The following is a 25,730-nucleotide window of genomic DNA, read 5'->3' on the forward strand; positions in this document are numbered from 1 at the left end:
TGTTGCAAAATTTGAGTAACACTCGTTTTAAAACCAAGGAAACAATTTTTTTATTACAGGAGGGTAATTTTTTCTCTTATAAAAGTAAGGGTTTGTTTTTGAATTTTGGGTCAGAAAACATGACCAGTGTAAATACATGTGAGTGCACTCTGCCATTAAATGTCCTACTAAATTCCTTCAGAAGATCAGATTTCTAACTGCTGGGTTGATGGGATGAAACAATATAGTGGTGAAATTGCCATACTAGCTATGACATGGATTTCCCTTTATAATACTGTTGTAAGATGCCCTAAATGTGAGTTCTTCACTTCTGTAGCACTTTCCTGCTGCCTACCAGTCAGCTTGGAAAGACAGTTAGGCCTAGAAACAAGAAACTGACAGTCTTTAATGAAACCAAAAATTGTTTTGTCTAATGGAATGTGGAGTTTCAATGTTTCCTCAGAACCAGTATCATTTTCAAGGATATATATAATTTTCTGCTCTTGTCTCACTCAACCACTGCTATTTACTGGATATTTTATGAAGTTAACAATGTCTCCAATTTGTTTATTAAGTCAAACTATGGAAAATCCAGGATAGAAGCAAGACAATATTATGAAAAGGAGAGCCTGCAACCTACAATATAGAGGAGATGATGTGTCACAGACAGGCACAACAAAAAGATTCAGTTAGATTAGATTAGATTCAGTTTTTGTTCCACAGACCCAAAAAATGAGATGATTCTCATGGATGTGTAACATGTCAAAATGTATAACATAAAAAACATAAAACATTTGAATATAATACATTCTACCCTTCTCATTTGTCTTGAGATTGTCAAAATAGGTAATTGCTAAATATGGGGGCTTTGGGCCGAAAGACCTTCTTCTGAAGTAGACTACACACGTGTTCATACAAGCACAACTGTCACAAACTGATCACTGTCTCTAGCCACTGTTAATATTGGATGATGAAGGAGACACCGATCAGTACGAGGTTGCTATGGAGACGGAGGTACATAGCTCTCATCTGATAGATTTCAAAGTCAGCTGCCAGTCTGCAAGTTCTATGCGTCTGTCGTACAGTGTCTATCCCAAAAGTTCTGTGAATGAATTTTTTGAAAATCATTCATTCAATACCAGTTTACAATCTTTTCAGAACTTTTCAAAATATTTTTACCTGCTTTGTTGCACAGTTGCCAGCACTTCTTCCAATCACTAAAGGTCCCTTGGAAGTTGTTAACAGGATTCTCATTTACTGTGGCCATTGAAGCTGCTTTTACTGCCTTCAGTGTCCAGTGCCAAGTTCCTTTCAGGGTTATTTTGATTGTTGCAAACAAAACATGTGTGCTAGTGCCAGATCGGGTCTGTACAGTGTCTGGTACAGTAATACCACACCCATTTTGGTCAGTATCTCAGAGACAATGAATTTGGTGCAGCTTTACATGTTGTCATAGTGCACAATCCAGTTATTGCGACTTTCTTTTCATACATGTCAAACCCTGTTGACCAACTGTTTGAGCACTTTTCAGTAAAACTCTTTGCAACTGTTTGTTCTTGTAGCATGAATTCAGTTTGGGCCACACCTTTTATGACAAAAACACAAAGAGCATTGCCCTGATTCGCAATTTATTCATCCTTGCTTTCTTCACTTGTTGAGACCCCTTGGTGTGCCATTCGCTACTCTGATGCTTTGTTTCAGAATCATACTCAAAAATGCGCATCCCTTCCCCCGTGATCAATCTGTCAAAAAATTCTGTCTCCATTTCATTGTGCTTATACAATTCCTGGTATTTCAGCAAATGCTTCTCCTTCATCTCACTTTTCAGGACTTTTGGCACTGTTTTCATACAGACTTTCCTCATTTGAAGATCCTCAGTTAAAATGCAGTTAATGATTGTTCTGGGTATTCTACATTACTCTGCAATAATCCAAATACTTAATTGTTGGTCCTTGTCCACAACTTGACTCACTTTTTGCACAGAGTCTTCCATTTGTGATGTCAACATGCACCCTGAGTAGTCATCATTGTTGACAGACTCCTGACCTCCCCAGAACTTCTTGTGTCACTTGAAAGTTTACTTTGTTTCATCACTTTCCAAAGCATGAATTATCTAGGTCCTACTGTATTTGGAAACCATTCAACTGTTTCCACCCCATTTTTCCTCAGTTTCACACAGAACTTGATGGCACAATGTTGCTCCAAAAACTGATCCATTTTTTGCTTGATGAGAATGCAGTAGATATTGGTGTTTGGAGTGTGACACTGTCTCAAAAACTGCTCACAGCCAAATGACACTAGTCTTGTTTTGAAGCTTAGATCCCAAACCAACTTCTCTGCCTGAATCTCTGCCTCGCCAGCCAGCTTTGCCAACTACTGAAAAGTATTCCAGGAACTCCTGGGACAGACCCGATATCCTTAATTATGGTGACCAAAAAGCAAACAGCTAACTGATCAGCATCTCGAAATAAAAACTGTGCTTCTCAGTTAAGACAGCCTCTGAGAGCATTGAATTTTCTTCCTGTTCATCTCTGATATTGTGTACATGAACATACGCATCTACTAGGGGAGGGGGGAGGATCAAAGGGGTGCAGTTGCCTAGTCTTGGAATTCTGGGTACAGGCTTTTCATTCATTTCAGATTTTTGATGCATTTTTAAAAATGACTGTGGTTCTACGAACAACAAATTTAGCAGTGCTGAGGAAAATCACGAAATTACTTGGGCTTGTTACACTGTCAATACAGCAAAGATGCTTCTTGATGTCTTCAGGGCACAGCGCAGCACAAAGCAACATGCAGCCACAGAGTTACAAAATAATGCAAGGTAGTTGGCATTGTGGAATAATAATGTGTCAAGCTGGGGAGTTGAGCCTTGTTTATGTCCTAGGCTGTGAGATTCTGTTTAGTTCTAAAGACTAATTTGAAAGAACTTTTGGAGGGTTTCCACATCAATCTAGTTAAATGTTGAGACTGGGATGCATCTTACATAAACAGGTAAAAAATTTAGATTCAAAACCCATTTCCTTAAGCTTTAATTACCTTAGTCAAGTAAAAAAAAATATAGAAGACATGAAGATAATGCAAGAAATCCATTAGAATGATTAGATGTGAAGCTTAGTAAGGAAACAGTGTGACAGATGGCATCAGACTTTAAAAAGTTTTTTTTAAGTTTATTTCCTGTTTCCGTTTTGAAAAGTATTACTCTGTGGTACTTTTTGTAAGTTATATTTGTTGCCTTTCTCAGTTCTGACTTTTTTTTTTAAATCTTCAGTATTCACCTAACATAGTTTATTTATGAATAAAAAATCTCTATGATTATTCTTTATCTTTATATCCCAATTCAACAGATACAATTGATTTAATCAGAAATGGCTCTGATTTAGGATCATTACTGGAAAAAGAAAGGTGGAATCCATAATTACATGAATAATATACTAACAATTTAGGAAAAGGTAGAGTGCATTCTGTCACTCTGGCCTGAGCTCCTGGTGTCGGTGGTCATGTGTGCTTGAGGTGTGCTCATTTGTGTGTATGAATAAGTGTGCATGAATGGTGTGTGTTCCTCTCTTTCTGCTGAAGGCTGTGGCCAAACTGTCTTGTAACTGTGCCTGTCTGCATCTTAACATGTCTTCTTTACAGTAACAATCTATCTATTTCTACATGGTTGATATTCTTACCTGGAATTTCCATTGTTTAATACTATACACGAATATACTTTGCATACTAATTAGGAACAAAGCAATGTAACTTTAAAAAAATTATGGCAAAACACCTATACTATCTATACTACCTTTACATACAATGTTTTGTATATCTCTTGTGATGCTTTGTCCATGCAGCACAATATCTTCCAACTCACCAAATAAACAATGTCAGTAATGGCAGTTTTAGAATCATGCATTTCCTGGATAAAATTCAGTGGAGACCCATGTACATGATCTATGCAGTGTGGAAACACAGTGTCTGCACAATGCTGTGTTCCCAAGGAGTGTGATGCATCTCAGGTGAGAGAGGCTCTAATTTTAGCAATATTAGGAAAAGGATAGATTGCTATTCGCCATAAAGATGGCCTGCTGAGTTGCAGACAGGCATAAGAAAAATATTGTGACACACTATAGCTTCCAGCCAAAGCATTCTTCAGCAAAGAACACACACACACACACACACACACACACACACACACACACACACACACACACACACACGTGGAACAAACACACCACATGCTCCGGTGAGAGCTGCCGGAGGTAGTGGTCAAGTGCGCGTGAGGTGGGCTTCCTTGTGTGAATGTGTGCAGGATATCTTTGTCGAAGAAGGATTTGGCTAAAAGCTATAATATGTAACAGTCTTTTCATTGTGCCTGTCTGCAACTCAATGGATCATCTTTACAGTGAGTAACTATCTACCCTTTTTCTGATATTGTTGATAATCAAGCCTGGAGTTCCCTTTGTTTGAAGCTCTGATTTTGTTTGTTATGCTGCTCATAATGTGCCTTTCTTTTTTTTTTAGGCTGGTGTGAAATTCACTAGGTATCATCTTCACTAAAAGTTCAACCAATTCTTGTAGAGGTTGCATTAGCTTAAGGTATATGTGACGAAGCAGGCTGGGATCTCTTTACTTCCTCTCTTGTTTTGCCATCTGCTTCCTTAAATTCATTTTATTTTCATTTCTGCCTAATTACAATTACCATTAACATGCATGAGTATAATCTGCATTTCCATATAAGAGACAGGTTGGCACTCTGTCTTACAGAAAATAGCACCAGGTCTAATTTTGTGCTTACTTTGTGTATGTAATTAACTTCTTAATTTATTCTGACCACTCCTAGTTAATTCTTTTGTTATAGGCTAAAATCATTAATTCTTTTATGACTTAAGATTCTACTGTTGCCTTATAAATAAATATAAATTCTGTACTAAAGTATTTACTTGGTGCTATTTGAAAACATATTTACAAAGCCAGCCCTTAATTAATTCCAAAATAATTACCAGGTTTGTCAAAAGTATTGTTTGTATAACTATGTCTGATAATTTCATTATTTAAACAAATAATTTGGCCTAACCTTTGTGGTAGAAGGAAGATTTAAAAAGAGGGAATTTTTTATGTATTCAATTAATTGAATGAGTTATGTTTTAATTGTAATTTCTGTAACTTAAACATTAAACAATGTGTAGTTTCAGTACCTATTTTTGTGAGTATATATAAAGGACCAATTTTTTGTCCAACGACAGTCAGTCCATGATCAGTTTTCAGATATGAAACATATATTGTTTAGATTAACAACAATGTGTCCACTTAATGGTGGAATAAGTGTAACATAAAAAGGCCGTGTGTTCGAACAATTAATGACAATGTCTGTTTAATTTATTTGAAAAATAGTGCCACATGTACCATATTATTCTGCAAGAGCTATGAGCTGTGTGATTAGGTTTTTACTGCTCATAGATGTTCAACAGCAAACTATTGTAACACTATGCTGATGCTGCCTGCAAGCTATTAATGAGGCTTACCAACATTTACCAATAGTGAACTGGCCATATAATTCTATAATATTGGGGGCTTGTGAACAATGAAAGTAAAGAACTGTGAAACACAATTGTGCAATTGTCAGCTACATCATTTACGGTAGTCGGTGGACACCTTCCACCCCTCAATTTTCTGCCAGTATAACAATGCAGTATGTCAACACTGAGGACTATCAACAAAGAAATAAAGCAGGCAAATATCACATATAGAGGCAACTTTTTGTTCCTCTGTTTAACCTTGTTACGATGTCTGGATGCACTCAGGGTAAGTGTTCTGGAAGCATCGCAAATGCTAGTGTTCTTGTAATCACACTGGGCATATCAGTGGATCAGCTGATACAATTATGCATATCTTTGGTGAGGTCACTATCTGCAGTGCACAGTGATACACCCACCGCTGCCTGATCTTGTGGTGAAACAACAGTGACAGATTTAAGGACTTCCACAGACTGTTTTGGCCTCACTTTTCTCAGCTCAGTGATGTGCACTACACCCTATCTGGTGGGCTCATTTACAACAACCTGTGATACTTAATTATTTTCCAGGTATTCATTTGGTCTCTGTTATTTGTCAACATTTGGCTTGCAAACAGTTATTTCTATTTTCCTACTGTGCTGTGGTCTCTATTCTCAATTCAGTGACACAATGTGCCCAATTTGCATGCACCAATGACACATATGCACATCAAGAAACTGGTTTGTATTAGAAAGCTTCACTACCGGACAAAGTTAAAGCGTTCTCCAGCAACAACGTTTGAGCTATTCAGTACATGCACCTCTGAAAACCTTTGTTTCCACTTGTTTCAAGAGAATTCAGGATGGTATTCAGTGAAATGTATCAAGAATTGAGTTTACAAAAGTGGTGGTGTATAGTGTGTCGAACTACAACTCAACCTGTGCTAGGCTAGGACATAACAGGTCACTTTGTTGAGTATTACAATCAGGATGGACAATATATGAGTACATAATGACACAAGCATTGGTAGACAAGATTGATGCTGTAAAGTTGGCCACTTACAGCAGCATTGCTGACTCAGAGTTGTACCACAGCATTCACTGGACATTAAGGGCTGTCTGCTAATCAGTGCCTGAGTGTTTACTGATACCAGGGTGTGTGGCATACATGATATCTGTAGCCTTAACACCACAACAAACTGGTTTTGACATGAATTAGCATTAGCCACCTGGGCAGGCTGGGCATATGTTGAAGCAGAGCATCATCGAGTCATAGTGTCTCTGGTGTCACGCTAACAGGACTACCTGCCAACAGGATCTAGCTGCCTGATGGGTCACAGGTGAAACTGAGGCCTTCTGTGGGTCCAAGCTGCTGAATGCGCAATAGTGCTAGTCACTGCCAGCCATGTGCTGGTCTGGGGTTCACTCACTGGATGACTCCAACCATTACTTGCTATAGCTGGGTGGGACTGAACATCCCATGCTCACTAGGCAGTAAAAGCCTGCCACATCAGCCCTGATGCTGCGTAGCTGCTGGCTGAGACTGCCAACATTGCAAGGGCTGCAATGAGTGTAGCAGGGGCTGATAACATACTACAACTCTTCACTGCCATACAGTTCATGGCCTGAGGCCCTCCTTTGAACTGTCGGCAGATGTTGGCTTGACCTTATAATAAATTAATAGATGGATTTTGCAACCTTTGAGCAGATTATGACTCACCCTGACCCACTGTCCTCCATCAGAGGACACACCCTCTGCAAGTTGTGTAAGAATTACTGTTGAAGACTGCAGTGATGATTCAACATTTGCAACATTAAAAAGCAATGTTGGCAGTAGCAACAGGAAAAATGTGTAATTGCTGACTTTTAGTTTTCTCCTCCTTGTTTTGAACTTGGGAATGTTGTTACTTTGGGGTGTATACACGGACAAGGACATAAAATTCCCGGATTTCTCAATTAAAAATACACTTTCTCCCGGGTGAAAACACTTTTGCTGTGTTAAGTGACAGTATATTTTCCTTCAGAACTGCAAAACATCAATCCTTTGAATGCTTATGGTTTTATACACGGGTGCAGAATTTCTTGGCACTTAAAACGAATCCTAGGGACCGCGTTTTGGAAATATATTTGATGTGCAGCAACATGTACACTACGTACTTTAGTATTACGAAAGTATACATCGGAATTCCATCAAACGCCGAATGTTACTTTCCGAATCATTGAAATCGAGATGGGATGCGCTTTTGGAACCCAGTCATATAGCTTTTTACCAGTCAGGGTATCTTTGTACCACTTCCTACTTTTGTTTCAAATGTTTGGTGTGCCATCTACTGGCGTTCTTATGCACCAAAATTAGCACTGTTTTTATCTCTGAGATTTCTAGTTCGTATTTCAACTGTCTTTCCACTTTCCTATAAGCTCTTTGAATTGTTGTTAGTGTTTGAATGTGTTGGCTGCGAAGAGAACTTCTGACAACAGTGTTTTCAATTTGTGATTGTAAGTACAAATAATGTGCTTCTCTGTAATGTTTCATTTGCAAACAGTTAAATAATTCTTTGAGTTTACAGTGATGCAATTTGAATTGAAATTATTCTTTACTTTATCGAGATAATAGCTGTTATATAGCTAGTTGCAGATTCTAGCCCAGTTTAGGGTAACATTGTACCGGTACAAAGTTACCAGGATTGTGGTATAATGTTTACCAGATTGAAAGTAGACTAATAAATCTAGATATTATAACATTAAAACTGAGAAAATGACTTGGTATATCACGAATTACGCGACTTTGATGCTTGAACATACCAACACTAGCATTTATGTGAATAAAAAATCGGAAATTCGTATCATAATAATTAAAGAAACTTGTGGTAGACTATTAAACAAGTTCTTACGTCACTCGTTTGTAAAATATTAAAAAATTACTGTAGGCTCAATAATAAACTAAAATATTCATCCTAAGCATCCACTCAGTCATGAAGTTAAACAAGCGTACTATATTTTTCTTCTACAGACCATGGGACGGCAGAAACCTTCAAAACCAGGTACTAGGAAATACGGCACAAAAACCCGTTACTCGAATGACACCCTGCAGAAAATATTAGAAGAAATTACTACTGGAAGAATCGGCCAGAGGGAAGCTGCAAGGAAATATAACATTCCAAGACAAACCATTGTGAACAAATTAAAAAACAAGCACAGCTGTAAAGTTGGAAGACCCACTGTGTTTACGGAGATTGAAGAAAGATCTTTTGTACAACATTGTATCACTGTCAGTGATATGGGTGTTCCAATATCAATCTTTGACTTGAGGTGCATAGTTAAGTCATATCTTGACACCTGTAACAGAAAAGTAAGCTGCTTTGCAGATAATATGCCTGGATGGGAATGGGGAAAGGCCTTTTTAGAGAGGCATCATTCTGAACTTTCTCAGAAATTTACAGTAAATATTTCAAGGAAGCATGCTGCCGTAAATGAGGACATAATCAGCACTTTCTTTCTGAAATATAAAGACGAGATAGAAGGTGTTCCTGCTGAAAATATTTTCAATTTTGACGAAACAGGGTTTCATGACATACCAGCAAAAGGAAAGCTCTTGTTTCGTCGAACGTATCGACATCCTGAGAAAATCGAGAATACATCAAAATCATGTTTTACTGTCATGTTCTGTGGGAATGCAGCAGGAGAATTCCTTCCTCCATATCTTATTTTTAAAGGTAAGCAAAAATGGACTGACTGGATTTACAATGCACCTCCTGGAACACGAATGAATTCATCAGACAGTGGGTGGATGGAACAAGGAGTATTTGATGACTGGTTTGAAACTCACTTCCTCCCTTTTGCCTTAAAGAAAGAAGGAAGGAGAGTAATTATTGGAGATAACCTCTCCTCTCACATCTCAATCAGAACTTTGGAGCTTTGTGAACAAAATAACATTAAGTTCATTTGCCTGCCACCGAATGCGACACATCTTCTGCAGCCGCTAGATGTGGCTTATTTTTCTTCTCTGAAGAAAAACTGGAGAGATGTTCTTTCTCAATGGAGGAAGACTCCAGAAGTAAAGAAGAAACAATGTCTTCCAAAGGGTACATTTAGTGGCCTACTGGCGAAGACTTTGCAGTTAGGTGAACAGACAGCATCTTCAAATTTAGTGAAAGGATTTGAGAAATGTGGATTGTGTCCTGTAAACTGTGATAGAGTCTTACAATGTCTCCCTGATTATGCAAGAAATGAGTCTTCTGTGATGGGAAGTGTGGGAGCTGAATTTAAAAAATATTTGGAGACAATAAGACAATCAGATCTGAATGTGAAGTGTGTCAAAAAGTACAAGTTGCCCATAGAACCAGGGAAGAGTGTGTCTACAGAAGATGTTAGGGCATTTTATGAGAATAGGGAGCTAACTAGAAACAATGGAAGGAGGAGACAGTCACAAATAGAGGGAGGAGAAAATGAACTCCGGGGTGAGCTAGAGTTTCAGCAGTGTGGCACATCACGACCAAGATCAGGACCAAAAACAAGAGGAGGTGTAAGAGCTCGTGCTGCAACACTCAGAACTTTAAATCGAAGTAATCTGCCTACAGATGCTTCTGAAAGCTGTATCTTAGCTGAATTAGATGTGACCAGAAGTATGACTGATCGCATGGAACTTGTAAACAGCCCTATTGTCATCGCTGAGGGGAACATGGTTGTAGAAGAAGAATTACTAACTGATATGGTCAATCAACCTTCTACATCAGAAGGTGACTTTCATGTAAATGACTATGTCATTGCAGTATATGAGGGCAAATGCTATCCTGGAAAAGTCACTGCAGTAGAGGTGCGAGGCAATTGTGTGACATTCAGAATAAGTTGCATGGTTAAAAAAGGAAAATATTGGGTGTGGCCTGAGAGAGAGGATTCAATTTGGTACAGAAAGGACTGTATATTAAAGAAAATTGATGAATCCTGCATGAAACATATTAATAAAAGGGGCATGGTTCATATCAGTGATGACCTCCTGTGCTCATCGGATGAAGATATTTGAGGAAATCTATTTCCTGTATAGTATTAGTGAATGTGTTGTGTTCTGTTTTCGAAGAAAATATGTAACTATTATTTGTAATATGTATTACAAGCCATTCACTGTGAAAAATATGTTTTTTCTACATTTCTTTTCACTTAATTTGAGATCTGTCAATGCCAGGTGGATACAAATATATTGATATTTCAAAATAAACACTCTATTGTGTATTAACACTGCTTGTTTTTATGTCTTATTAACACCTGTTTTCCTTAAGGCATGGTCTAAAGTTACAAAGAGCATTAGATATAGGAAAATACTGATTTTTTAAAGACTGGTCTAAAGTTAACCTGAATGACAGTGTAACTTTGTACCAGTATTAAATTTGAAATTTCTCTGTAATAGGGCATAATTATTATACATTTCTATTTTCCCAAGCACTCAATGACTATAGATGCAAAATGTTACAATATCTGTTCTGATGTGTAATTTATTTTTTTATACAATATTTTCAAAAAATGGAAAAAAGTGGTACAAAGTTACCCCGATTGACTGTAACGTGATCTCGCCAGCCGATGACAGCGGATATTCAGAGCATAGGTCACGTGATGTAGTCAGCCAACAGCAGCATCATTGTTAAGTAGCATGAACACACAGACAGGGAAAGTTAATGGTTTAAATTAATATACATCGTGTTGCTACAAGAAAAGCAAAGCTTTCACGTATAATATTGGTCTCTAAGGTTAATAAGCTGCAAGAGAAGCTAAGCTTTCACATATAATGTTGATATTTTTTGCATGTGTTATACTTTAAGATATATTACACAAATGTGCCAGTAAAATTTGTAATAATGACATAAATGTCTGATTCTTCTAAACGGCTCGTCATCAAAGAGTTGATTTTTAAGTGATAGTCAAACGCCTTGTGATTTAAGAAATTAATGGTACATTCTCGCACATAGTTCAACTTACGTAAAAGTTTATTTACTTTGAAAGTAAAGCTTTTCAAACCACCATTCGCAATATATTCCCATGACCTGTTAGAAATACATTCGTCTCTGCAATTGCCAGAGAGCACAGATAACAGGCGAGATTGCGCTTGCGCAGCCACCATGGCGGCGCAGCTACAATGACATATAAGCATCAGGACTGTATTACACTCCTGGAAATGGAAAAAAGAACACATTGACACCGGTGTGTCAGACCCACCATACTTGCTCCAGGCACTGCGAGAGAGCTGTACAAGCAATGATCACACGCACGGCACAGCGGACACCAGGAACCGCGGTGTTGGCCGTCGGATGGCGCTAGCTGCGCAGCATTTGTGCACCGCCGCCGTCAGTGTCAGCCAGTTTGTAGCATGCCGCGACAGCGTGGACGTGAACCGTATGTGCAGTTGACGGACTTTGAGCGAGGCCGTATAGTGGGCATGCGGGAGGCCGGGTGGACGTACCGCCGAATTGCTCAACACGTGGGGCGTGAGGTCCCCACAGTACATCGATGTTGTCGCCAGTGGTCGGCGGAAGGTGCACGTGCCCGTCGACCTGGGACCGGACCGCAGCGACGCACGGATGCACCCCAAGACCGTAGGATCCTACGCAGTGCCGCAGGGGACCGCACCGCCACTTCCCAGCAAATTAGGGACACTGTTGCTCCTGGGGTATCGGCGAGGACCATTCTCAACCGTCTCCATGAAGCTGGGCTACGGTCCCGCACACCGTTAGGCCGTCTTCCGCTCACGCCCCAACATCGTGCAGCCCGCCTCCAGTAGTGTCGCGACAGGCGTGAATGGAGGGACGAATGGAGACGTGTCATCTTCAGCGATGAGAGTCGCTTCTGCCTTGGTGCCAATGATGGTCGTATGCGTGTTTTGCGCCGTGCAGGTGAGCGCCACAATCAGGACTGCATAGGACCGAGGCACACTGGGCCAACACCCGGCATCATGGTGTGGGGAGCGATCTCCTACACTGGCCGTACACCTCTGGTAATCGTCGAGGGGACACTGAATAGTGCACGGTACATCCAAACCGTCATCGAACCTATCGTTCTACCATTCCTAGACCGGCAAGGGAACTTGCTGTTCCAACAGGACAATGCACGTCCACATGTATCCCGTGCCACCCAACGTGCTCTAGAAGGTGTAAGTCAACTACCCTGGCCAGCAAGATCTCCCGATCTGTCCCCCATTGAGCATGTTTGGGACTGGATTAAGTGTCGTCTCACGCGGTCTGCACGTCCAGCACGAACGCCGGTACAACTGAGGCGCCAGGTGGAAATGGCATGGCAAGCCGTTCCACAGGACTACATCCAGCATCTCTACGATCGTCTCCATGGGAGAATAGCAGCCTGCATTGCTGCGAAAGGTGGATACACACTGTACTAGTGCCGACATTGTGCATGCTCTGTTGCCTGTGTCTATGTGCCTGTGGTTCTGTCAGTGTGATCATGTGATGTATCTGACCCCAGGAATGTGTCAATAAAGTTTCCCCTTCCTGGGACAATGAATTCAAGGTGTTCTTATTTCAGTTTCCAGGAGTGTATATCATGCTTGGTTCTTTATAATGGCATAATGCCATACGTGCTAGAAAATGAAAACGTGCACTTGAAATGCAGCGAGCAGTTGAAACAAGCCAGTACTGTGGAATTAAACATATCGTTTCAAATACATTGACTGCTTCAGCGCAAAAAGTTAATAAAAGTCAAATTTCTTTAGCAAACAGACAAAAATAATTTCATTGTTCTGTAAGGCATTAATTACCTTACAGAACAATGAAGTCTGACTGTCAGAAAGGTGGAAATAAAATAAAATCTGTAACTAAAAATATATGTTAGTCTTCCGTAATTATGTGAATGTATTTTAATTCACTTGATAGCTCCCGGCCACAGATATCCGTTTTGTTTTCATTTGACTTGAGAGGGGGTAAACAGCAAAATCAGTAAAGTAAATACAGGTCACGTGGAGACTACCCACTATAACTCAGACTGCTCTGCGCGTCAGCCCGGATCTAACAAGGAGACGGCACGACCATGGGGTCGGGGGTTTGTCAGAAATTTTGTGTGCAGAAAGAGGACCCCTAACACCTCACGTGGTTGAATCCCGGGAAAAGTCGATCCAAAGTTTCTTCGTACTCGCTTCGGCGGTACATATACTAAAATTGGAACGATACAGAGAAGATTTGCCGGCACCGGTAGCGCAGCGTGTTCGGTCAGAGGGTTAGCTGCCCTCTGTAAAAAAAAAAAAAAAAACTGAGTTAATCGATCAACGACGAACTTAAACGGGTGTCTTACGACGTCCCCAGATGCAATGAACGAAAGCAAACAGAAGAGATTAAAAAAAAAGAAATGGGTTTTGAATCAGAACAATAAAGTAGATGGGGAAAACATTCAGTTTTATACAGGTAATAATTATAAACAAGAACCGCATTGGTAATTATCGTAAAAACAAACAAAGCAATAATTTTTGTGACATCATGCGCAACATATAAAAGCGGATTTTTTACATCACACAGCGTTTGCAACATATTTGTACAAAAACACGCCCCGTTAACATTTACGAGTTTCTTATGATTTTGAGGCAAACCAGGCATATTGAATCATGTCTTGGAATATTGGTGACGATAATTAATGGCGAATTAGAGAATGAATTTTTATACAATCTTCCCAGGAGTTAATTTCACGACTCTCCTGCAACAACGCGATGCAATTTTGCAAGAGCTTTATGAAATTTTTAACTTGCCTTTAAAAGTAAACATCACAAGGTTGCACCAAAGAAGTGCATTTTGGAGGTAAGACTTTTATAGACCAAGTTGTCATATTTTCGTTATCTTGAAAAATTGCATCATATATCTCCGGATTCGTTTGACCTCCGCAAGAGTCAATGAGAAGTAAATATTTATTCTCTCCGACGTAAGATTTTAAACACTTCCGGAGAAAATCCATGTATAAAACTGTTGTTAATTTTCCGGACTTCGATGATGTTACGATGACGTTCGCATAAGTATTGGCATAGTCATCTATTAATTTGTGAATACGAGGTCCGAAATGACCGGTCGTTCTCGTAAGCATATGAAGACATGTGGGAGCAGTTTTCCGGATAATGTTATTGAATATTGTGCAGTGTACGAATGCGTCACTTTATTCAAATCCGACTTTTTCACGAAAATTGTTTTACTCCCTTTTTCAGTGAGTTCCTGTTGAAAACAGATTGATATTGGCATCCTGAAACAATAGTATTTTTAATATTAAACAATATTCGAATGTGTATGTAAATATCTTTTTCTATAATTAAATTAGAATTGATATATTTTACATCCGTAAAAACATTTTTTAAGCAGAAAACATGTATTTACCTGTTCGGTCAGTAATTATCACATAATCCTCATGGTATTGGGGGATTAAACGCCACATCTGCCGACGAAAGGTCTCTGCAGACGCCTGGATGTCCTCCATTGACGCCGCTTCTTTTTTTCGAAACCAGTTTCGTGATCTTGCGTTGTGAAATTCTGTGCTTCTGTTTAAACGCCGTGACCCATCGATCAGACGCCTCGAATTTGAAATCGGCGAATTGTGCAGGCGCAGCCAATGCCCACTGCTGTAAATTTCTTGTCGTGACTTGCTGATACCTCTGCCTTGCTTCCACAAAACGGTTGTAGGTACACGAATCTATCGCCTCAAATTTATCCATTCGCGTACTACCACTTTTAATATCTTTCCCCCATTGTGATAAATAACAAATATTTTCTCTTCAATTGGCGTTTTTTTTTTTTTTTTTTTTTTTTTTTTTTTTTTTTTTTTTTTTTTTGCAATGTCGCCAACGACCACGTGGGGTGCGCTTTAGCAATATTCACGACTTTGACTTTGTAGGCAATGGGAATCATGTCACTTTTAAATCTTTTCGATGGCGGTTTATATTCGTCTGGAGACGAATCACTTTGTGGCACTTCGAACTGTTCGTCGTTCTCCTCACATTCTTCGCAATCTTCAAAATGGTTCAAATGGCTCTGAGCACTATGGGACTCAACTGCTGTGGTCGTCAGTCCCCTAGAACTCAGAACTACTTAAACCTAACTAACCTAGAGACATCACACACATCCATGCCCGAGGCAGGATTCGAACCTGCTACAGTAGCGGTCGCGCAGTTCCAGACTGTAGCGCCTAGAACCGCTCGGCCACCCCGGGCGACTCTCAATCCTCATGAGCGTGAATTAATTCCTCTTCACTTACGAATGTTTTTTCACCCAAAAGTTCCAGTGTATTATTATAAAGTTCTCCGGCCAATAACATAGCATCGCGAAAGATTTCTTCCGAAGATGTCGATGCAATTAAACTATTTTCCGTCAACAGCTTTTGACGGCGGCTCGGCAATGGATTAACATTTTATACTCATAAGGCACCTAAGAAACTTTGGATCGATTTTTCTCGGGATTTTCCAAGTAGTGCGTCCTAATATTTTAACCACGTGAAGTGTTAGGGGTCCTCTTTCACCACACAAAATTTCGGACAAATCCCCGACCCCACGGTCGTGCCGTCTCCTTGTAAGATATTTGCTAACCGGGTCAATACTAAAAAAAAAAAAAAAAAAAAAAAAAAAAAAAAAAAAAAAAAAAAAAAAATCATCTTGTAGTGCACATCTTTCTGAAAAGTCTGAAACATAAAACATATGTGCTCGTGGAAATGTAATTCATGTTACTTGGTCTTAAGTGTGCCAAAGTGCAGTGCCACGCCTCTTCATGCAGCATTCTTCTATCACACGTCACTGTATTTCGCTCTGTGGAATTGAAACGTGCAATGGATGCCATGGGATTATTTGTAATCGGGAGAACAAGAACTCTTCAGAAAATTTGCACTCTTTATTGCCTATTAGCTAATAACTTGCTGTTTTGTGTGACATAAAATTAAATATAGGATACATAAAACCAATAAAGACAAGAGACAAGCAAGAAAGTACACAGTTCTTCAATCCTTAGCTCTTAGCATTTTTTTCTCTCTAATCTTGCTACAGCTTTACATAGCGTGCTTTCCCTTCTGCGAAAGAATCTGTTACCTCATCAAAGTTCGTCAAACGTTTTGCTACACGAAAAATCAGGAAGTCGTTATCTAATACTGATAAAGCTGTTAACGCAAATAATACTCAGGACTAGTGTGTTTTCTCGATCTGATTACGTCTATTTTGTCACTGTCTGCTAGATAAAACAAAATAGGCCTTTCTAATATTGCAGCTATTTTGTAACACACAGCAAATAAAAGAGATTGTTTTGGCACAAATGGTCATTTTTATAACACGACAGAATATAATTCACGAAGTACCAATATCAAATACCTATTAGGCCTACTACAAGCAAAAAGCGTTGCTAGGAAATAGTTTCACATTTGATTCATACGCACCAGTTGCTCAAGCATGATATCGAAAAGTAGTGTTACGATATTTTTATATAAATTTCGAATTCTCTTATTCTTCCATAACTTGTGTGACGTCCCTATTTTTTCTCCTTCCTCGTTCTAACAATCTTGTCACCACCAGTTCTGTAGCTATTCCTGCCAGTGTCAAATTTTGTTCGCCGATTAACTTCACTAACCCTGCCAGAATCACAGGTTTCATTATCTCGCGATTATGCTCCGGTTAGGCATTGTTACATGTTCGTGCAACACGTTTTCCTCTTTACTTCCAGAATATAACTTCAGCGGCTGGCAGGCGGGGACTGTACAACTGGTCATTACTAGCGTACTGATCTGGCCAAAAATTTTCTGTCAAAATTTCATTTTCTTGGATACACCCAGAAGATGATACGCAATCTTTCTCACCTGTTATTGCTGTTACTCATTTATTTCCATTCTGATAGTCTGAATATATGGATTTCGCTATTAATTATAACAATATTGATCCTTCGTAAACCCAGTCAACCACATAATCAGACAGCGATTGGCATTCATCCGTTCGACTTTACTCCGCTCAGCTCGTATAGCCCCGTCTCCTTTTGTTTATTTCTGGATGCGACGAAGATTCTCCTGGCAGAGAAATCAAGAACACTATGCAGGCATTCAAAAATCAACTTATGATTCATTCAGAAATCAACTTAAAATGTGTTCAAGAATATTCAAAAACCAACAGGGATGCTTTTCAAAATCATATGAATAATCGAGAATTTGGCGCCCCCTTTTCCCAGTAGCATCTAGCTGCTTGTTGCGACTGCTTCCAAAGCCAATAGCTACATTTCTTTAGCCAGGCGCAGGAGAATCTACTATTCAAATGCGACTCAACTGCGCTTGTGTATGAGCCCGCTCGTAACTGCAAAACCGAATCTAATGTAAATAGTTGTGACTTCACGCTCATCGGAGACATTTTGTTGTTATGAAGCATTGCATAGTCTTTCTAAAGCCTTTGACATATTTTGCTGTTGGCAGACGTTTCCATGAGCACTGTGTGTCGTTGTATATGATGCATTTCCTTAGCAATTTTCGAAACATGTTTCTACCTGCCCTGGATACCAGTGTCGCCTCATTACAAACTCCTTTTTCATGAACATTGGAGGAAGATATTTTCACTTTTATAGATAGCGTACTGACACTGGCAGAATTGGTGGGATTGAACAATGAAAAGTTACTAAGTGTGATCTGACTGGAGTTAACAAGTTACATAATCCTCAACTTTTTCAGGTCCTACAAGAGGGATATAGTATAGAAGGAAAAATACTGTTATATTTTATCACGAGCAGCTTTATGGTTTATTGCAGAGAGAGGGAAAGGACGTAGAAAGTTTTATCGATCGAATTAGAAAACTGAACACTAATACTTATAAGTAACATATGATACCAATGCCAATATGAGTATTTTGCAGGAAGCAAAACAGAATGTGTTTCAGACTCATTTTTGTAAGGTTTGCCAGTCAAAATTTCATGCAAGGTGCAAGTATAATTCTCAGTGGTCTTGAAAAAAATCATAAGGACTGCAACAGCATTAGCAGAGATAGATGCAGTGACCAGGACCAAAGGAAAGAAGGCAGTCTTGAATGAAGAAACCATGTGTCCTGTTGTGATCAGCCTAGTCACATTCAGCAGAATTATAGGAAACCTCAGCGTGGGAGATGTAAGAAAGTTCAACTCCTTGAGCAGGGGTGTCCACTCCAGTATCTGCAGGCACAGTAAAGATGGCTGCAGGGGAGAGCTCACACTCAGGTATTAAATGAAAAAAGAGAATCATGCAGCACCTGTGCAGTGTTCCAAGTGAATGTGAGCACAGGATACCTGTGTGCTGTATCAGTGGCAGAATGCTTTTTAACTGGTCTTGTAGGAGGAAGGGTACGCAAATTTTAATTGGTTATGGAGTGACAGAGGACCATAGCAAGCTGAGATTCATTGGTGTGAAAAAGTTGAACACACCTCATTGTACATTAAGTGGTATTCATTCGTTCAGTTTGGTATGTATAAACTTTAGAGTGGAAGAGAAGGACTTCGTGTCTTGTGTAGGAGTACTTCCTCGGATTGACAAAGATTGTGATGTCTTACTTGGACTGGGTTTCTTGAGTAAGCATCACAAAAAGGATTATCAGGAAAGGTGTATGTTAGTGTTAGACTAGACATCATTTAGTGTATGCCACAGATGTGGGGTAAGCCAACTAAACTAAGTGCATGATCCCTTAGACTTAACTCTTGGTATAAAATACTGAAAGGTACAGGGAAGCTAGTCTGAGTGTATGAAGAAGCATATTTGCCAGTTAACACATTATGTACATTTGGGACTTTGCCAGGAAATGAAGAACTGGACAAAGCAGAGTGCTTTGTACATTGTAGTTTTCTGTTGTGTGCAAGAGGTTGACAGAAGCCAGGTAATACCTGACTGTATAGATAATTTTGGGTCAGTGGAAGTAGAGAAATGAAACGATTTAATAGCCAACATGGAAGTGTTGGAGGAAGAAGGATTGGATGGAGATTTTAGTATAAGGTGTTCTATCGTGACACTGTTTGCTCATTCATTGCACTGTGATGGAAAGTGACACATTTTTAAGGAATTTTTAGGAAAGTAATAGATAAGTATGCAGGATTATTAAACCCTCTCAGACCACTGCCAGCTATGTCAATAACAGAACACAGCATTCCATTGGGAATGAACCGCTGGTGTACGATAAATGATACAGAATTCTGCATCACCTCCAACCAGTGATGGAGCAATTCAGAAACCAACAACTTCATAGTGAAATGATTGAAGAGAGTACCAGTCCTGTAGGAGGTGCTGGTAGCTATTGTACCAAAGAAGAGCTCCCTGGCTGTATGGCTTATAAAATCTGTTATAACTATCAATATTTGAATCAGTGTATGGTCAGAGATGTGTAACCGATGCCAAATATCACGGAAACTTTGGGTAACCTTGTGTGGTGCCATTATTTTACAATTCTGAATTTGCGAAATGGCTAACATCATTTAAAAATAATGACCAAGCACAGATCTAAGACCACATTTATACATCTACCCAGTATTTACTAGCACTATAATTCCATTGTGTTTGAAAAATGTGCCACTAACCGTTCGACACTTATTGGATGCAGTATTAAGAGGCCTGAAACCAGAACAGTGTGTTATACATAGACAGTATCATACTGTTTTATAAAGTATACAAGAGCATATGTATGTTTATGGAACATCGGTATTCAATAATTTACAGAAGTGTCATACTACATTAGAAGAAGTTTGCTGTTTGCTCCATGTTATTGACCAGGGTAGTGTGAAATTTCCCAGTCCTACTGGAAAAGAGCTTCAGTCCTTTTCAGGTTTTGCTAGTTGTTATAGAAAGTTAGCAGCAAATTTTGCAGAGGCAGCAAGACTTCTCACAAATCTGTTGAAAAGGGAGTAAAGTTCCAATGGACTACAGATTCTGAGCACGCCTTTGAGTGTTGAGAGGACCTATTGACCTCTGGTCCTATCCTCATTTTCCTAAATCATTAAAAACAGTTTATACTAGCTTGTGATACCAATAAACACACATTTGGCTGTATCTCTTCAGGCTTTATCGGCAATTTAAATGACATCTTGGGTTGTTGGGTGTTCTGCCAGATATCAGCGTCATTCTTGCATGATATTTTGGTAACGTAGCTCATAACCTTCATCAGGTGCAACCTGAGACTGCTCCTCGAGTGGACCTGGTCCAGTATTTATATCTGCGACCTTCCCCCTCCACTGGCAGTTGCAGGTATTCCCTCTATGGTCCGCACTCGCTTGCTGCAACCTACAGGCATTCCCTCTATGGTCCGCGCCCACTCGCTGCGACCTACTGCTGTTCCAATTTCCATCTGCTCCAGTTCTGGGTGAACTGAAAATGTAGCTATGGGCAGCACACTGTCTCCTTTGGTTGTCAGCATGTTTATTTAGAGATTTGTGGAGAGGGCATTAGAGAAAGCCAGATATAAATCCACAAGCTTATTCAGGTATGTAGATGACACCTTCGTGACCTGGCCTCATGGGAATGACAGGCCCAATGAGTTCCTTGAACATCTTAACTTTTAACACCCCATTATCAAGTTCACCACAGAACTGGAGAAGAATGCACCACAGAACTTAAAAGGGAAAGCAGATGGATCAATTGGCTACAGTGTGTATTGAAAAACCACACACACTGATTCATATGTGCAGGTCAGCAGCTGTCACCACCCTGCACAGAAGAATGGGGTTCTTAAGACACTGGTCCATACAGCATGTACCCTGTGAGACCAAGAGAGTCTACCAACATAAACAGAGCATCTTAAAACAGTGTTATGCAAAAATGGATATACTACCAAACAAATCGAGATGGCACTCCAACCAGTCACTACACCACAGGTTTCAGAAGCAGAGCAAGATAAAGCAAAGTAGGTGGCATACCTGCCCTACACTGGTTCTGTTTCTGCTAGAATCAGTAGCATCCTCTGTAAACACAACATCAAGTGTGTTTTCTGTCCATCCAGCAAGATCGGGGAACTGGTGGGAAAGGTTAAAGACGACCTGGAGTTACAGAAACCAGGCATTTACAATATACCTTGTCAATGTGGCATGTTCTACATTGGCCAGACAACAAGAACAGGAGATATCAGGTGTAAGGAACATCAAAGGTACACCCGATTAAGACAGGTGATGAAATCACTATCTAGAACTAGATCATGCCATGATGAAACCAAGATTCTAGCACAGATACACAGATTTTGGGACAGTGTTATAAGGGAATAAATGGAGATAAAAGTAACTGATAATCTCATGAATCAGACGTGGGATACCAGCTAAGCAGAGCCTGGGATTCAGCACTGGAATTGTTAAAGGAGCATTGAGGACAGCTGCAGCATCCCATGAATAGAAGAACTGAAGGTGTGAATACAGAAAACAATCCCCAGACAAAGTGCCAAGCTCTCTGGACTGAAGATGGAATGCCCGGAAGCAGGTCTGATGGCTGCAGGCTGCAGAGGGAACACCCAGAACTGCAGCGGACCAAGAACAGAATGGTGACGCTCCAGAAGATTGCAGTGAATGGGAGAGGACCACAGGGAGAACGCCTGGCAACCCAGACAGAACTCCAAATGCAACAGACCGAAGATGGACACCCAGGAGAGGGTCGGGTGGGCATGGTTTGCAGAGGGAACACCCAGAACCACAGCAGACAGAAAACGGAATGGCAATGCTCCAGCAGGTCACAGTGAGTGGGCAGGGACCATAGAGTGTCACAGGTCACACCCTATGTAGGTTACGAGCTACATTACTGAAATACCATGCAAGAACAACTCTGATATCTGGCAGAACATCCGACAGCCCAAGATGCTGTTTAGCCAGAAAACAGATGGGGTGGAGCACCCAATAGCATGGGACTTCAGGTAGCTAAGTAAAGTGAAAAAATATTCAACTAAAAAGAAGAGATGCTCGTCCTCATTTATGTATCGTGTATTTCCATTGCTGTCTATGTAGTAGGCATTTCAAAGCCTTAAGAGATCATGTAGTATTAAAATGGTTAACCAACCTTAAAGATTTGAGTAGTTGCTTAACCTGATGGGTTTTTACAGCTTAGTGAGTTCTGTTTTGAATTAGTAGACCACCCCAGGAAAAACTATTGCATTACCAACAGATTGAGTTACCAGAATGAGATCTTCACTCTGCAGCGGAGTGTGCGCTGATATGAAACTTCCTGGCAGATTAAAACTGTGTGCCCGACCGAGACTCGAACTCGGGACCTTTGCCTTTCGCGGGCAAGTGCTCTACCAACTGAGCTACCGAAGCACGACTCACGACCGGTACTCACAGCTTTACTTCTGCCAGTATCCGTCTCCTACCTTCCAAACTTTTAATCTGCCAGGAAGTTTCATATCAGCGCACACTCCGCTGCAGAGTGAAGATCTCATTCTGGAAACATCCCCCAGGCTGTGGCTAAGCCATGTTTCCACAGTATCCTTTCTTTCAGGAGTGCTAGTTCTGCATGTTTCGCAGAAGAGCTTCTGTAAAGTTTGGAAGGTAGGAGACGGATACTGGCAGAAGTAAAGCTGTGAGTACCGGTCGTGAGTCGTGCTTCGGTAGCTCAGTTGGTAGAGCACTTGCCCGTGAAAGGCAAAGGTCCCGAGTTCGAGTCTCGGTCGGGCACACAGTTTTAATCTGCCAGGAAGTTTCATATCAGCGCATACTCCGCTGCAGAGTGAAGATCTCATTCTGGAAACATCCCCCAGGCTGTGGCTAAGCCATGTCTCCACAGTATCCTTTCTTTCAGGAGTGCTAGTTCTGCATGTTTCGCAGAAGAGCTTCTGTAAAGTTTGGAAGGTAGGAGACAGATACTGGCAGAAGTAAAGCTGTGAGTACCGGTCGTGAGTTGTGCTTCGGTAGCTCAGTTGGTAGAGCACTTGCCCGCGAAAGGCAAAGGTCCCGAGTTCGAGTCTCGGTCGGGCACACAGTTTTAATCTGCCAGGAAGTTTCAGATTGAGTTACATTGTGTACACACTGGGGTGTGTGGATATTTCTGTAGATGAGTGGCACAAGCAGCTGATCTAGACTGTCAGTAGTTTGTGATGGATGCTCAGTTCTGTGCTGACAATGGAGTATTGTACAAACAAACTGAAGTGCAGGTGAAATATTGTCATTCCAGCAAGTGTGAGGCAGGCCCATGACTATTTTAGCAGGCCATGGAGATCGTTGCACTACTGAGTGACATGTTACAAAAAATTACAGTTGGAGACCACTCAGGCAGAATGTAGAGCAGTATGTAAAACAATGCCTACCACATGCTCAGAGAGCTCAGCTAAGGCATCAAGGCTTGCATTACAGAGATTTCCAGAGGCAATGGACCTTTTAGATGATTGGTATGGTTGTCCTCAACCATTTGCACAGACACTGATGGGGAACTATTATGCTGTAACCATAACAGCTCTCTTTTGACATCATTAATTGGCTATGACTGCTGTCTCAAGCCAGCACTTAGCGACAGTAGCTCAGGCAATGATAAACAACTGGATTTTAAAGTTTGGGCTGCCAGAGACTGTGTATCAGGGTATAGCCTGCACAGAATATAATGGCCGGCAGATGTCAGAGGATGCAAGGGGAGAGCAGTAGTGGTGGGGACTATTAAGGGGAAATGTCGAATGCTGGACAAGAAGTGCCATTCTAATCTGAAGCCAATGCTCACATTTTTTTGTAAATATGTAGCAGGGCTCCTCCATGTCCACATTTGCATGGTGACCATCAAAAATGATCCGCCATCTCCACTTTCGTTAATATCTAAAAAGAATTTCACCAAAAATGCAGCAATCTGTTTTAACTTGGCTTGTTAACCATTTGTAACTTTCAGAGAAGTGTCGTGAGTGGCGAATTTTGAATAAAACTGACATATTTCTCGCAGTGTCATGTTATAATTTGCTTTGTTTGCCAAAACACAGCAGAGTTTACATAGTCCCACCTCACTAACATGTTATTGAGATGCAATTGTGAGAGAATTCTGAAACAGTGGTTTATTAAGTGAGAAGCTGAGTAAAAGTAAGGTCAATATCTTATGAAAACACACAGAATCAGTACAAAATAAATGTGTAATGTCATCATTTATATTGTTCCAAAACCAATAGCATTTCTGATTACACCAGCTATTGAAGGCTCTCAAAAAATTACATTCTTTCATCAAAAATGTCTTTAGTTAGTGGAAAAACAAAGTAGATAATGAAGTTTTGTATAATAACCATATGGCAAAATACTCTCCTCCTTGCCTGCTATCATTTTCTAACATATCATTTCGATATATCAAACTGTTTATGAAATATGAGGAATGATGTAGATATTTCACTCTGGCTTTATCGCTGGTGTGGTGTGATCATAAGTGATTGGTAATGGACGTCGAGCTGAGCACGCATGGTTCACAGGCTAAACACTGGGCAGATACTGACTGACAGTAATGAGGCTGTGCGCTTACAGCAAACACTTTGTTAGGAAGGAGAACTTACATATGTATGTGTTAAGGGAGCTGACATGCCTATATAAATTGGTAATCACAGATTAATACTCAAATGGCCAAAAAATAAAGGCTATGCCCATGCGGGCCTGAGTTATCAACCCATAATAAGGGAAATGAGGTCAGACATTGTGCACCTCTGTAAGACATCAGAGCACAATTACAATTATAACGGAACATATTATTATTATCAATGTTAATATTATTTTCTTTCTTTTCTCTTCTTCTTTTCTTTTCTTTTGGAAGGCAATGGGAAACCACCACTGGAATCACTTCCCTAGATGCTCATGCGGTGGACCTCTCTGATGAGGCTTCCCCCATGACAAGTCCTGCCCTAAGGCAGAACACAAAGTTTTATATATACACAGGGAGTGGGGGGGGGGGGGAGGGGTTCATCTGAAGTTTTGGATGAGATTATCTCAAAAACTATACATCGGGTAAAAATAGTGGGTAAGACAAGTTTGTAAGCTCAAAGGGGGACATCGAATGATACTACACGTGACCTCCAGCCCCTACCCCGTAGGGTGGGGTGGGGGGCAACTTTTAAATCTTAAATGGAAACCCCCTTTTTTTTAATGCAGATGCGGTTTATCCATAAAAAAGTAAAGTTTTGACTGAAACATTGTTTTAAACCTTTGACAGATGGCAATGAAATCGAGAAACAAGTAAAATTGTGGAATAACTCTGATTTATTTAGAATTATCTGAGAAAGACGCAGCAAAACAACAAAAAATGTTCACCAATTCTTTCATTACGCCAGGAACAATGATACGGACATAGTATAATGATGTTCCCATGGGGTGCTTCCTTAGTGCGAGTCCCCTTGCCTCTCACATGTTGGGGTGTTTCA

General features: G+C 40.3%; 1 protein-coding gene and 1 non-coding gene across 2 annotated transcripts; both read left to right on the top strand.

The window, feature by feature from the left end:
- Positions 1-7,777: 7,777 nt before the first annotated feature.
- LOC126359567 (uncharacterized) lies at positions 7,778-10,688 on the top strand. Its single transcript, XM_050007640.1, has 2 exons — positions 7,778-7,954; positions 8,469-10,688. The coding sequence occupies exon 2, from the start codon at positions 8,472-8,474 to the stop codon at positions 10,476-10,478; it is 2,007 nt and encodes a 668-aa protein (XP_049863597.1). The 5' UTR covers positions 7,778-7,954; positions 8,469-8,471; the 3' UTR covers positions 10,479-10,688.
- A 12,272-nt stretch (positions 10,689-22,960) lies between these two features.
- Trnas-uga (transfer RNA serine (anticodon UGA)) lies at positions 22,961-23,035 on the top strand. The gene has a single exon. It is a non-coding gene; the product is annotated as a tRNA-Ser (tRNA).
- The last annotated feature ends 2,695 nt before the right edge of the window (positions 23,036-25,730 follow it).

The sequence above is a fragment of the Schistocerca gregaria genome, chromosome 1 (genome assembly GCF_023897955.1).
Source record: "Schistocerca gregaria isolate iqSchGreg1 chromosome 1, iqSchGreg1.2, whole genome shotgun sequence".
NCBI lineage: Eukaryota > Metazoa > Arthropoda > Insecta > Orthoptera > Acrididae > Schistocerca > Schistocerca gregaria.